General features: G+C 45.4%; 1 protein-coding gene across 1 annotated transcript in view; it reads left to right on the top strand.

The window, feature by feature from the left end:
- Nucleotides 1-5,546: 5,546 nt before the first annotated feature.
- Nucleotides 5,547-12,197, top strand: part of hsf1 (heat shock transcription factor 1) — a 28,651-nt gene continuing 22,000 nt past the window's right edge. The window contains exon 1 of the mRNA XM_049602630.1: nt 5,547-5,936. Within this exon, the coding sequence (XP_049458587.1) occupies nt 5,814-5,936 (123 nt within the window). The 5' untranslated portion in view covers nt 5,547-5,813. The remainder of the gene's footprint in view (nt 5,937-12,197) is intronic.

Consider the following 12,197-nt stretch of genomic DNA (forward strand, 5'->3'; position numbering starts at 1 on the left):
CAAAAGAAAATAAATGAAATAAAATAAAACAAAAGAAATTAAAAATGAAAATAGCATTAAAAGAAAATAAAATTGACAGAAATAAAATAACTTGAAATAAAACAAAACAAAAGAAAATACAACAATAAAACAAAATAGATAAAAAGTCAAATTAAATGAAAATTAAATTAAACAAAATCAAATCATATCAGTTCAAATAAAACAAAATATGACACAAAACAATGAATTAAATTAAAATGAAATCAATTAAAATATAAAGACATATGTTCTGAAACAACACCAATACCTCATATACAATATATAGTGTTACTATATATATATATATATATATATATATATATGTGTGTGTGTGTGTGTGTGTGTATAGTGACACTAGTCCATCGACTTCGATGATGACATTGCTCCAAAAATTAAGTTCTTGTTATTGGGGCGCTTTCTGCCTATGCATAGCCATGTGGCTGTGCAGGCTGATGCGAGATCCGCAGATGTTGCCACAAGACAGGCAGGGATATCCAGCACCAGCAGGGGGAGGCCCTGCGGCACGTTGGTGCCCCTGTGCACGCCGCTGAGTCCTCCTCTCTGTGGCTTGCTCCTGAAGATGAGCTATTCCCTGTTGGCAGGTGGCACACCAGGTGGTGCGGGCAGTTGCAAGGGCTCAAGTGTGGGTGGACTGATGTTGCACTTCTTCAGGAGAGTTTTAAGGTGATCCTTTAAGTGCTTCTTCTGGCCCCCAACAGACCTGTGGCCTTCTAAAAGCTGGCTATAAAAGATCTGTCTGGGAAGGCGATGGACAGGCATACGGATCACATGCCCAACCCAGCGGAGATGTTTGCGCGCAAGGAATACTGCAATGCTGACTGTTGGTCGCCAACACTGACGCAGGCTTGCATCTGGTCGCGCAGCTGCCACAAGATGTTCTTGAACTTTGGAGGAACCCTTAACTTCCCGAGTACTTCCCATAGCAGCTCCCGATTGACAGTGTTGAAGGCCTTGGAGAGATCAATGAACGCAAGGTACAGGTCCTTGCAGTGTTCCCTGCACTTTTCCTGTACCTGTCGAGCGACAAAAATCATATCTGAGGTGCTTCAATCATGCCTAAAACCACACTGGGATTCAGGCAGAATGCTCTCAGCGTGGGATGCTAGTTGAAGTAGCATAATCAGACCTAGCACCTTCCCAGCCACTGACAAGAGGGATATGCCTCTGTTGTTCCCGCAGTCTGCTCTGTCGCCTTTGTGTTTAAAGATTGTTATAATTTTTGCATTCTTCCAATCTTGTGGGATAACTTCGCAAGACCAGATAGCAGTGATCAGTTGGACTAATCTGCGGGTAAGGAGGTATCCACCATGTTTTAATAATTCTGCCGGGATCCCATCAAGGCCGGGAAGTGGAGTCCAAGTGGCTGACAGGGGGCAGGCAGGTTGGAAGGGTCCAGGAGGGTTTTGAAGTGCTCCGCCCATCTGTCCAGGATCTGCTGTTTGTCCTTGAGGAGGGTGGAGCCATCCGCTGATCTGACCGATGCTAAATTCTTCCTCTGTGGGCCATAGATAGACTTGATGGTGTCATAGAATCCATGCGTGTTGTTGGTGTCAGCGTGATGTTGTATTTTGCTAGCTTTTTTCAACCACCAGTCATTCTCCATGGCTCGGAGGGTATGCTGGGTTTCGGCCCTGATGGTGCTTCAGTGAGGTGGATTGAGGGTTGGACAGGTAAGCTGCAAGCGCCTTGTGCTTTGCCAGAAGAAGCTGGTCAATACCTGATACACTGATGTCAAACCAGTCTCGAGGTCTCCGTGTGGTGTACCCTATAGATTCTACTGGCGCTTGGTGAATGGCAGTACGCAGGCTACTCCAGGTGGAGCTAATGTTGCTGCCAGCTGGTGTCTCCGGGATGCAAGACAGCTGGTTTGCAATCTGCTCCCTTAGCTGGTAGATGGTATCGGTGGACTTCAGTGCATCACAGTTGAACTTCCGACATGGAGCTGTTTTTCATAATGGAGAATGGAGTTCCAGGTTCAGTTTAGCTCTGATCAATCGATGGTCTGTCCAACAGTCAGCTCCACCCATGGCCCTAGTGCCTCGCACCTCCTTCCTGTCAGCTTGGCGGACAATGATGTAGTCCAGGAGGTGCCAGTGTTTAGAGCGGGGATGTTGCCAAGGGATCTTGAATTTGTTCTTTAGTTGGAACACGGTGTTTGTGATGACCAGTTGATTTTCAGAGCAAAGAGTGCGGAGATGGAGACCATTCTCATTCATCTTGCCAAAACCATGCTGATCAAGCACGTCCTTCCAAAGTCCACTCCATGGCTGAGCCCACCCTTGGCTGAGCCCACTCCATGGCTGAGCCCACCCTTGCGCTGAAGTCTCCAAGAAGAAAGAACTTGTCAATGGATGCTGTTTTACTGATGGCGGAGTGCAGGGAGGCATAGAAGACTTCCTTGCTCTCAGGATCAGCATCCAGTGTTGGAGCATAAGCACTGATGAGGGTGGCATAGCGGCTGTTAGTGAGGGGAACACGCCAGGTCATCAGCCTTTCACTGATGCCAACTGGGGATTCTGTGATTTTTTGCAGTAGGCTTGACCGCACAGCAAAACCGACTCCATGGAGACATCGGGAGCCTTCTGGAAGCCCTTTCCAGAAGAAGGCATAGCCTTCTCCCATCTCTTTTAAAAAGTCTTCACCATGGAAGCGTGATTTTACGAAGTGCTGCAATGTCCATGTTGTATCTGCGGAGCTCGTGCGCAACCAATGCTGTTCTTCTATGGGGGCGACAGGAATCATCATGGGTAGCATGGGTGTCCATGAGTGTTCGGACATTCCAGGTCGCACTTGTAAGATTGATGTACGATTTTACACAATGTATAACAGCCGACGCCTTGATCAAACCCTGTGCTCCTTTTTGTTGTTATTATGAAGTATGTATATATATATATATATATATATGTACACATACTTTACTATGAAAGTACAGTCTGTATCACTGACAGTGAAGGTACAGTCTGTATCACTGACAGCTGTGAAGGTACAGTCTGCATCACTGACAGTAAAGGTACAGTCTGTATCACTGACAGCTGTGAAGGTACAGTCTGTATCACTGACAGTAAAGGTACAGTCTGTATCACTGACAGCTGTGAAGGTACAGTCTGTATCACTGACAGTGAAGGTACAGTCTGTATCACTGACAGCTGTGAAGGTACAGTCTGCATCACTGACAGCTGTGAAGGTACAGTCTGTATCACTGACAGCTGTGAAGGTACAGTCTGCATCACTGACAGTAAAGGTACAGTCTGTATCACTGACAGCTGTGAAGGTACAGTCTGTATCACTGACAGTGAAGGTACAGACTGTATCACTGACAGCTGTGAAGGTACAGTCTGCATCACTGACAGTAAAGGCACAGTCTGTATCACTGACAGTGAAGGTACAGTCTGTATCACTGACAGCTGTGAAGGTACAGTCTGTATCACTGACAGTGAAGGTACAGTCTGCATCACTGACAGCTGTGAAGGTACAGTCTGCATCACTGACAGCTGTGAAGGTACAGTCTGCATCACTGACAGTAAAGGTACAGTCTGTATCACTGACAGTGAAGGTACAGTCTGTATCACTGACAGTGAAGGTACAGTCTGTATCACTGACAGCTGTGAAGGTACAGTCTGCATCACTGACAGCTGTGAAGGTACAGTCTGCATCACTGACAGTAAAGGTACAGTCTGTATCACTGACAGTGAAGGTACAGTCTGTATCACTGACAGCTGTGAAGGTACAGTCTGCATCACTGACAGTGAAGGTACAGTCTGTATCACTGACAGCTGTGAAGGTACAGTCTGCATCACTGACAGCTGTGAAGGTACAGTCTGCATCACTGACAGTAAAGGTACAGTCTGTATCACTGACAGTGAAGGTACAGTCTGTATCACTGACAGCTGTGAAGGTACAGTCTGCATCACTGACAGTAAAGGTACAGTCTGTATCACTGACAGCTGTGAAGGTACAGTCTGTATCACTGACAGTAAAGGTACAGTCTGTATCACTGACAGCTGTGAAGGTACAGTCTGTATCACTGACAGTGAAGGTACAGTCTGCATCACTGACAGCTGTGAAGGTACAGTCTGTATCACTGACAGTGAAGGTACAGTCTGTATCACTGACAGTAAAGGTACAGTCTGTATCACTGACAGCTGTGAAGGTACAGTCTGTATCACTGACAGTGAAGGTACAGTCTGCATCACTGACAGTAAAGGTACAGTCTGTATCACTGACAGCTGTGAAGGTACAGTCGGTATCACTGACAGTGAAGGTACAGTCTGTATCACTGACAGTAGGAGAGATCAGCGAAGACGGGAAAAATGCCCAGCTGCTTATAAATGTTTTTGACCTTCTCTCTCTCTCTCTCTCTCTCTCTCTCTCTCTCTCGTATCCTATTACTGCATCTTGCTAACTCGGCCATTCTGGATGTCACTAACTCGGCTTCTTCTCCGGAGCCTTTGTGCTCCACTGTCTCTCAGATTAACTCATATCACAGCGGTGCCTGGACAGTGTGACGTGTGTGGTTGTGCTGCTGCCGTGGTCCTGCCAGATGCCTCCTGCTGCTGCTGCTGCCATCATTAGTCATTAGTCATACTTCTACTGTTATTATACACATATGACTATTGTCACACATGTATACTGCCAGGTATTAATATTTCTTCTTTCAACATATTGTACCGCAGTAGCCAGAACTATAACTATAGTTCAGATTTCAATTACGCTGACAATACAAGGGCAGAGTGTAGAGTCTGCAAGATCAAAATCTCATTTCCAAACAAGCTGCACAGGCACATGAGAACTGTTCATCCATCAGTGCAATTGGAAGAAAAAAGACAAGCAAGCGAACCTGCAATTATTAATGAAGGTGCCAGTGTGTCTACTGCAACTGCTGCTGCAGCTTCAGTTATATTCTGTTGTGTGATTCTGTGAACTTCTCTATGTTGTTTCACTGTAAATAGTTACAAGTTTAGGATAGTTAAATGTTTAATAGTAAAAAGCTAAAAGTTTAAAATAGTTAAAAGTTTTTTGTACTTTATAATTTATTTTTGTAGCACTCTGTAGAGTATATAAAGCCATATAAGTAATAAACATTTGATATAATGTATTTTCTTTACATTAGTAATTTATTTTACATTATTGTTGATAATAAATTAATTTACGCAACAAAAATCTGAGGAGCCACTTGGGAACCGGTGGCTCTCTAAAAAGAGCCGGAATTCCCATCACTGCTGGTTGAAGTAGGAAGAAACTGTGTCCATGCTCTTCTTCCTCGACACATCAGTCACAGTGGAGTCCTGCGGATATTCAGTAAAAAAAGGTTTATTTATGAAAATGGACTGGGACTTTTTACAGGTGCACAGCGCGTGTTTACCGAGGCACGTGCCCCAGTGAAAAGTGTCTGGTGACGCGCCTGTTCCTCCTCCTGAAACTAAAAATATTCTCTAAATGAAATAATCCAGATTACACCTGATGACGTCACTACGCGACAGGACGTTGACGCTTCGTTGCTACTACCACGTCACCACGGCGCGACAGCAGTCTCGTTACGCAGTTGTCTGAGTGGTTAGGTTTCTTGTGTTTTTGGTTTTTAGTTGAATAAAACCCGGTTATAACGGACCATCTGAGGACCAGCAGAGACCGGCAGAGTCCAGGACCCGGACCAGTCCTGTGTGACCACGATCAGACCGCAGTCCGGACCCGTGGCGCACTTTGTTTGGCTCTACAGCTAACTGTTAGCATCGTTAGCTCCGATTAGCGGTGTGTGTTTGATTTGTGTCTCACCGATGGAGTATCCCGGTGGAGGAGGGGGTGCGGTGCTGGGCGGCGGTAACGTCCCGGCCTTCCTCACCAAACTGTGGACCCTGGTGGAGGACCCGGACACCGACCCGCTCATCTGCTGGAGCCCGGTGAGCACATTATCTTAGCGTACCTTAGCTTAGCACAGTTAGCAGGTTGAATCCCACAGAGGACAGTTGATTTATAGAGAAGACCAGTTTGACACCAGTTAGATCCAGTTAGACACCAGTTAGATCCAGTTAGACACCAGTTAGCTCCAGTCAGACACCAGTTAGATCCAGTTAGACACCAGTTAGATTCAGTTAGACACCAGTTAGATTCAGTTAGACACCAGTTAGCTCCAGTTAGACACCAGTTAGATCCAGTTAGACACCAGTTAGATCCAGTCAGACACCAGTTAGCTCCGGTTAGACACCAGTTAGATCCAGTTAGACACCAGTTAGATTCAGTTAGACACCAGTTAGCTCCAGTTAGACACCAGTTAGACACCAGTTAGATCCAGTTAGACACCAGTTAGCTCCAGTCAGACACCAGTTAGATCCAGTTAGACACCAGTTAGATTCAGTTAGACACCAGTTAGATCCAGTTAGACACCAGTTAGATTCAGTTAGACACCAGTTAGCTCCAGTTAGACACCAATTAGATCCAGTTAGACACCAGTTAGATCCAGTCAGACACCAGTTAGCTCCGGTTAGACACCAGTTAGATCCAGTTAGACACCAGTTAGATTCAGTTAGACACCAGTTAGCTCCAGTTAGACACCAGTTAGACACCAGTTAGCTCCAGTTAGACACCAGTTAGCTCCAGTTAGACACCAGTTAGCTCCAGTCAGACACCAGTTAGATCCAGTCAGACACCAGTTAGATCCAGTTAGACACCAGTTAGCTCCAGTTAGACACCAGTTAGCTCCAGTGAGACACCAGTTAGATCCAGTCAGACACCAGTTAGATCCAGTTAGACACCAGTTAGATCCAGTTAGACACCAGTTAGCTCCAGTCAGACACCAGTTAGATCCAGTCAGACACCAGTTAGATCCAGTTAGACACCAGTTAGATCCAGTTAGACACCAGTTAGCTCCAGTCAGACACCAGTTAGATCCAGTTAGACACCAGTTAGCTCCAGTTAGACACCAGTTAGCTCCAGTTAGACACCAGTTAGATTCAGTTAGACACCAGTTAGATCCAGTCAGACACCAGTTAGATCCAGTAAGACACCAGTTAGACACCAGTTAGATCCAGTTAGACACCAGTTAGCTCCAGTTAGACACCAGTTAGCTCCAGTCAGACACCAGTTAGATCCAGTCAGACACCAGTTAGATCCAGTTAGACACCAGTTAGCTGCAGTCAGACACCAGTTAGATCCAGTCAGACACCAGTTAGATCCAGTTAGACACCAGTTAGATCCAGTCAGACACCAGTTAGACACCAGTTGGATCCAGTTAGATATCAGTTAGATTCAGTTAGACACCAGTTAGATCCAGTTAGACACCAGTTAGATCCAGTTAGACACCAGTTAGCTCCAGTCAGACACCAGTTAGATCCAGTTAGACACCAGTTAGATCCAGTCAGACACCAGTTAGATCCAGTTAGACACCAGTTAGATCCAGTCAGACACCAGTTAGCTCCAGTCAGACACCAGTTAGCTCCAGTCAGACACCAGTTAGATCCAGTTAGACACCAGTTAGATCCAGTTAGACACCAGTTAGCTCCGGTTAGACACCAGTTAGATTCAGTTAGACACCAGTTAGATTCAGTCAGACACCAGTTAGATCCAGTCAGACACCAGTTAGATTCAGTTAGACACCAGTTAGACACCAGTTAGATCCAGTTAGACACCAGTTAGCTCCAGTCAGACACCAGTTAGCTCCAGTCAGACACCAGTTAGCTCCAGTTAGACACCAGTTAGCTCCGGTTAGACACCAGTTAGATTCAGTTAGACACCAGTTAGATTCAGTTAGACACCAGTTAGCTCCAGTCAGACACCAGTTAGCTCCAGTCAGACACCAGTTAGCTCCAGTTAGACACCAGTTAGCTCTGGTTAGACACCAGTTAGATTCAGTTAGACACCAGTTAGCTCCAGTCAGACACCAGTTAGCTCCAGTTAGACACCAGTTAGCTCCGGTTAGACACCAGTTAGATTCAGTTAGACACCAGTTAGATTCAGTTAGACACCAGTTAGCTCCAGTCAGACACCAGTTAGATCCAGTTAGACACCAGTTAGCTCCGGTTAGACACCAGTTAGATTCAGTTAGACACCAGTTAGATCCAGTTAGACACCAGTTAGATCCAGTCAGACACCAGTTAGATTCAGTTAGACACCAGTTAGATCCAGTTAGACACCAGTTAGACACCAGTTAGATCCAGTTAGACACCAGTTAGCTCCAGTTAGACACCAGTTAGCTCCAGTCAGACACCAGTTAGATCCAGTCAGACACCAGTTAGATCCAGTTAGACACCAGTTAGATCCAGTTAGACACCAGTTAGCTCCAGTCAGACACCAGTTAGATCCAGTCAGACACCAGTTAGATCCAGTTAGACACCAGTTAGATCCAGTCAGACACCAGTTGGATCCAGTTAGATATCAGTTAGCTCCAGTTAGACACCAGTTAGATCCAGTTAGACACCAGTTAGATCCAGTTAGACACCAGTTAGCTCCAGTCAGACACCAGTTAGATTCAGTTAGACACCAGTTAGATCCAGTCAGACACCAGTTAGATCCAGTTAGACACCAGTTAGATCCAGTCAGACACCAGTTAGCTCCAGTCAGACACCAGTTAGATCCAGTTAGACACCAGTTAGATCCAGTTAGACACCAGTTAGCTCCGGTTAGACACCAGTTAGATTCAGTTAGACACCAGTTAGATTCAGTCAGACACCAGTTAGATCCAGTCAGACACCAGTTAGATTCAGTTAGACACCAGTTAGACACCAGTTAGATCCAGTTAGACACCAGTTAGCTCCAGTTAGACACCAGTTAGCTCCAGTCAGACACCAGTTAGATCCAGTCAGACACCAGTTAGATCCAGTTAGACACCAGTTAGATCCAGTTAGACACCAGTTAGCTCCAGTCAGACACCAGTTAGATCCAGTCAGACACCAGTTAGCTCCAGTCAGACACCAGTTAGCTCCAGTCAGACACCAGTTAGATCCAGTTAGACACCAGTTAGCTCCGGTTAGACACCAGTTAGATTCAGTTAGACACCAGTTAGATTCAGTCAGACACCAGTTAGATCCAGTTAGACACCAGTTAGATTCAGTTAGACACCAGTTAGATTCAGTCAGACACCAGTTAGATCCAGTCAGACACCAGTTAGATCCAGTTAGACACCAGTTAGATTCAGTTAGACACCAGTTAGATCCAGTTAGACACCAGTTAGACACCAGTTAGATCCAGTTAGACACCAGTTAGCTCCAGTTAGACACCAGTTAGCTCCAGTCAGACACCAGTTAGATCCAGTCAGACACCAGTTAGATCCAGTTAGACACCAGTTAGATCCAGTTAGACACCAGTTAGCTCCAGTCAGACACCAGTTAGATCCAGTCAGACACCAGTTAGATCCAGTTAGACACCAGTTAGATCCAGTTAGACACCAGTTAGCTCCAGTTAGACACCAGTTAGCTCCGGTTAGACACCAGTTAGATCCAGTTAGACACCAGTTAGATCCAGTTAGACACCAGTTAGCTCCAGTTAGACACCAGTTAGATCCAGTCAGACACCAGTTAGATCCAGTTAGACACCAGTTAGATCCAGTTAGACACCAGTTAGATCCAGTCAGACACCAGTTAGATCCAGTTAGACACACCAGTTAGATCTAGTTAGACACCAGTTAGCTCCAGTCAGACACCAGTTAGATCCAGTTAGACACACCAGTTAGATCCAGTCAGACACCAGTTAGATCCAGTCAGACACCAGTTAGATCCAGTCAGACACCAGTTAGATCCAGTTAGACACCAGTTAGCTCCAGTTAGACACCAGTTAGCTCCAGTTAGACACCAGTTAGCTCCGGTTAGACACCAGTTAGATCCAGTTAGACACCAGTTAGATCCAGTTAGACACCAGTTAGCTCCAGTTAGACACCAGTTAGATCCAGTCAGACACCAGTTAGATCCAGTTAGACACCAGTTAGATCCAGTTAGACACCAGTTAGATCCAGTCAGACACCAGTTAGATCCAGTTAGACACCAGTTAGATCCAGTTAGACACCAGTTAGATCCAGTTAGACACCAGTTAGCTCCAGTTAGACACCAGTTAGATCCAGTCAGACACCAGTTAGATCCAGTTAGACACACCAGTTAGATCCAGTTAGACACCAGTTAGATCCAGTCAGACACCAGTTAGATCCAGTTAGACACCAGTTAGATCCAGTCAGACACCAGTTAGATCCAGTTAGACACACCAGTTAGATCCAGTTAGACACCAGTTAGATCCAGTCAGACACCAGTTAGATCCAGTTAGACACCAGTTAGATCCAGTCAGACACCAGTTAGCTCCAGTTAGACACACCAGTTAGCTCCAGTTAGACACCAGTTAGCTCCAGTCAGACACCAGTTAGATCCAGTTAGACACACCAGTTAGATCCAGTCAGACACCAGTTAGATCCAGTCAGACACCAGTTAGATCCAGTTAGACACCAGTTAGATCCAGTTAGACACCAGTTAGCTCCAGTTAGACACCAGTTAGCTCCAGTTAGACACCAGTTAGCTCCGGTTAGACACCAGTTAGATCCAGTTAGACACCAGTTAGATCCAGTTAGACACCAGTTAGCTCCAGTTAGACACCAGTTAGATCCAGTCAGACACCAGTTAGATCCAGTTAGACACACCAGTTAGATCCAGTTAGACACCAGTTAGATCCAGTCAGACACCAGTTAGATCCAGTTAGACACCAGTTAGATCCAGTTAGACACCAGTTAGATCCAGTTAGACACCAGTTAGCTCCAGTTAGACACCAGTTAGATCCAGTCAGACACCAGTTAGATCCAGTTAGACACCAGTTAGATCCAGTTAGACACCAGTTAGATCCAGTCAGACACCAGTTAGATCCAGTTAGACACCAGTTAGATCCAGTCAGACACCAGTTAGATCCAGTTAGACACACCAGTTAGATCCAGTTAGACACCAGTTAGATCCAGTCAGACACCAGTTAGATCCAGTTAGACACACCAGTTAGATCCAGTTAGACACCAGGGCCCGTAGTCATAAAGATTCTCAGAGTCCTCTCAGAGAGCTCCTAACTCAGCCTAAAAATTCCTAGCAAGGAGTCTTAGCTTAAGAGTGATTCAGGAAGTTTCTGAGAGCAACTCTGAGCAAGGAGGGGACAGAAACTTTCATCTTCGTGAGGAGGTGTGGTTGACCCCGTTGCTAGGTATGACGCAGTCTTCTAAAAGCTGTGATTGGTTGTTACACAAAAAAGCGCTCCTAGTAATGAATGGACAGTGAAATGAACCCATCATAGAACGTAGACTGTATTAAGAAATGTGTAATCGTGAAAATAATTTTATGTCATGATGATGAAACTCAGCAAAATTAAATTAATTGTTACACAGCTTCAAAATGTTTGAACGTAGGCTCTGATTTTTATAGCCTATTGATTTGCTTATTGTTATGTTTACTCGCCACGCTGGTAATTTTACTACTTAATCTATTTGATATTAATGGTGGACGCAGACTCAGCTGTCAGCAGTTACTGTGATTGCTGGCCTCCTTGTAAAAAGCGGTGTGATTTGGCAGAATGACTAAAACAACGAACGAAATGGAGAAAAAAAGAACGAGAAAGCTGAACTGGACAGAAGAGCAGTGCCTGCTGTTGGCACAGCTCGTGGAGGAGAACAGCGGAGCTTTAAGAGGGAAATTCAGTCCCGGGATCACGGCACAAGGGAAGAGGCAGACTTGGGAGCACATTGCCCGACAAATCAATGTGTCGTTCCCTCTCCTTTTACGCACAGGCAATGAGTGTGAGAAGCGCTGGTACGTGCTGCAATCCAAAGCGGGCGTTACTGCGTTACTACGCTGGGTGGGAAAAGTAAGCTCATCCCTGATGAGGTCAACCACAACCATTATCCCTGCACGATCAAGCCGGTAGCGTCTTATTAAATCACTGTCGTTCAATATACGGAGAATATCTCTCCTTCCTCTCTGTCTTTCCGCCATCTTCTCTGTTTAAGACACTCCTGGGCTTCTTAAATGTCCTCCTCCCTCCTCTGAACAGTTTTTCACCGTAGGAGCTCTCTTAAGGCCTAAGATGCTTTGTGAATAACTTTTATCTTACCAAGGGAACATTGACGTCACTAAGAGCTACTCTTAGTCTTAGGATTCTTTGTGAATATGGCTGCTGATCCAGTCAGACACCAGGTAGATCCAGTTTGACACCAG

The sequence above is a fragment of the Epinephelus fuscoguttatus genome, linkage group LG17 (assembly GCF_011397635.1).
Source record: "Epinephelus fuscoguttatus linkage group LG17, E.fuscoguttatus.final_Chr_v1".
Classification (NCBI taxonomy): domain Eukaryota; kingdom Metazoa; phylum Chordata; class Actinopteri; order Perciformes; family Serranidae; genus Epinephelus; species Epinephelus fuscoguttatus.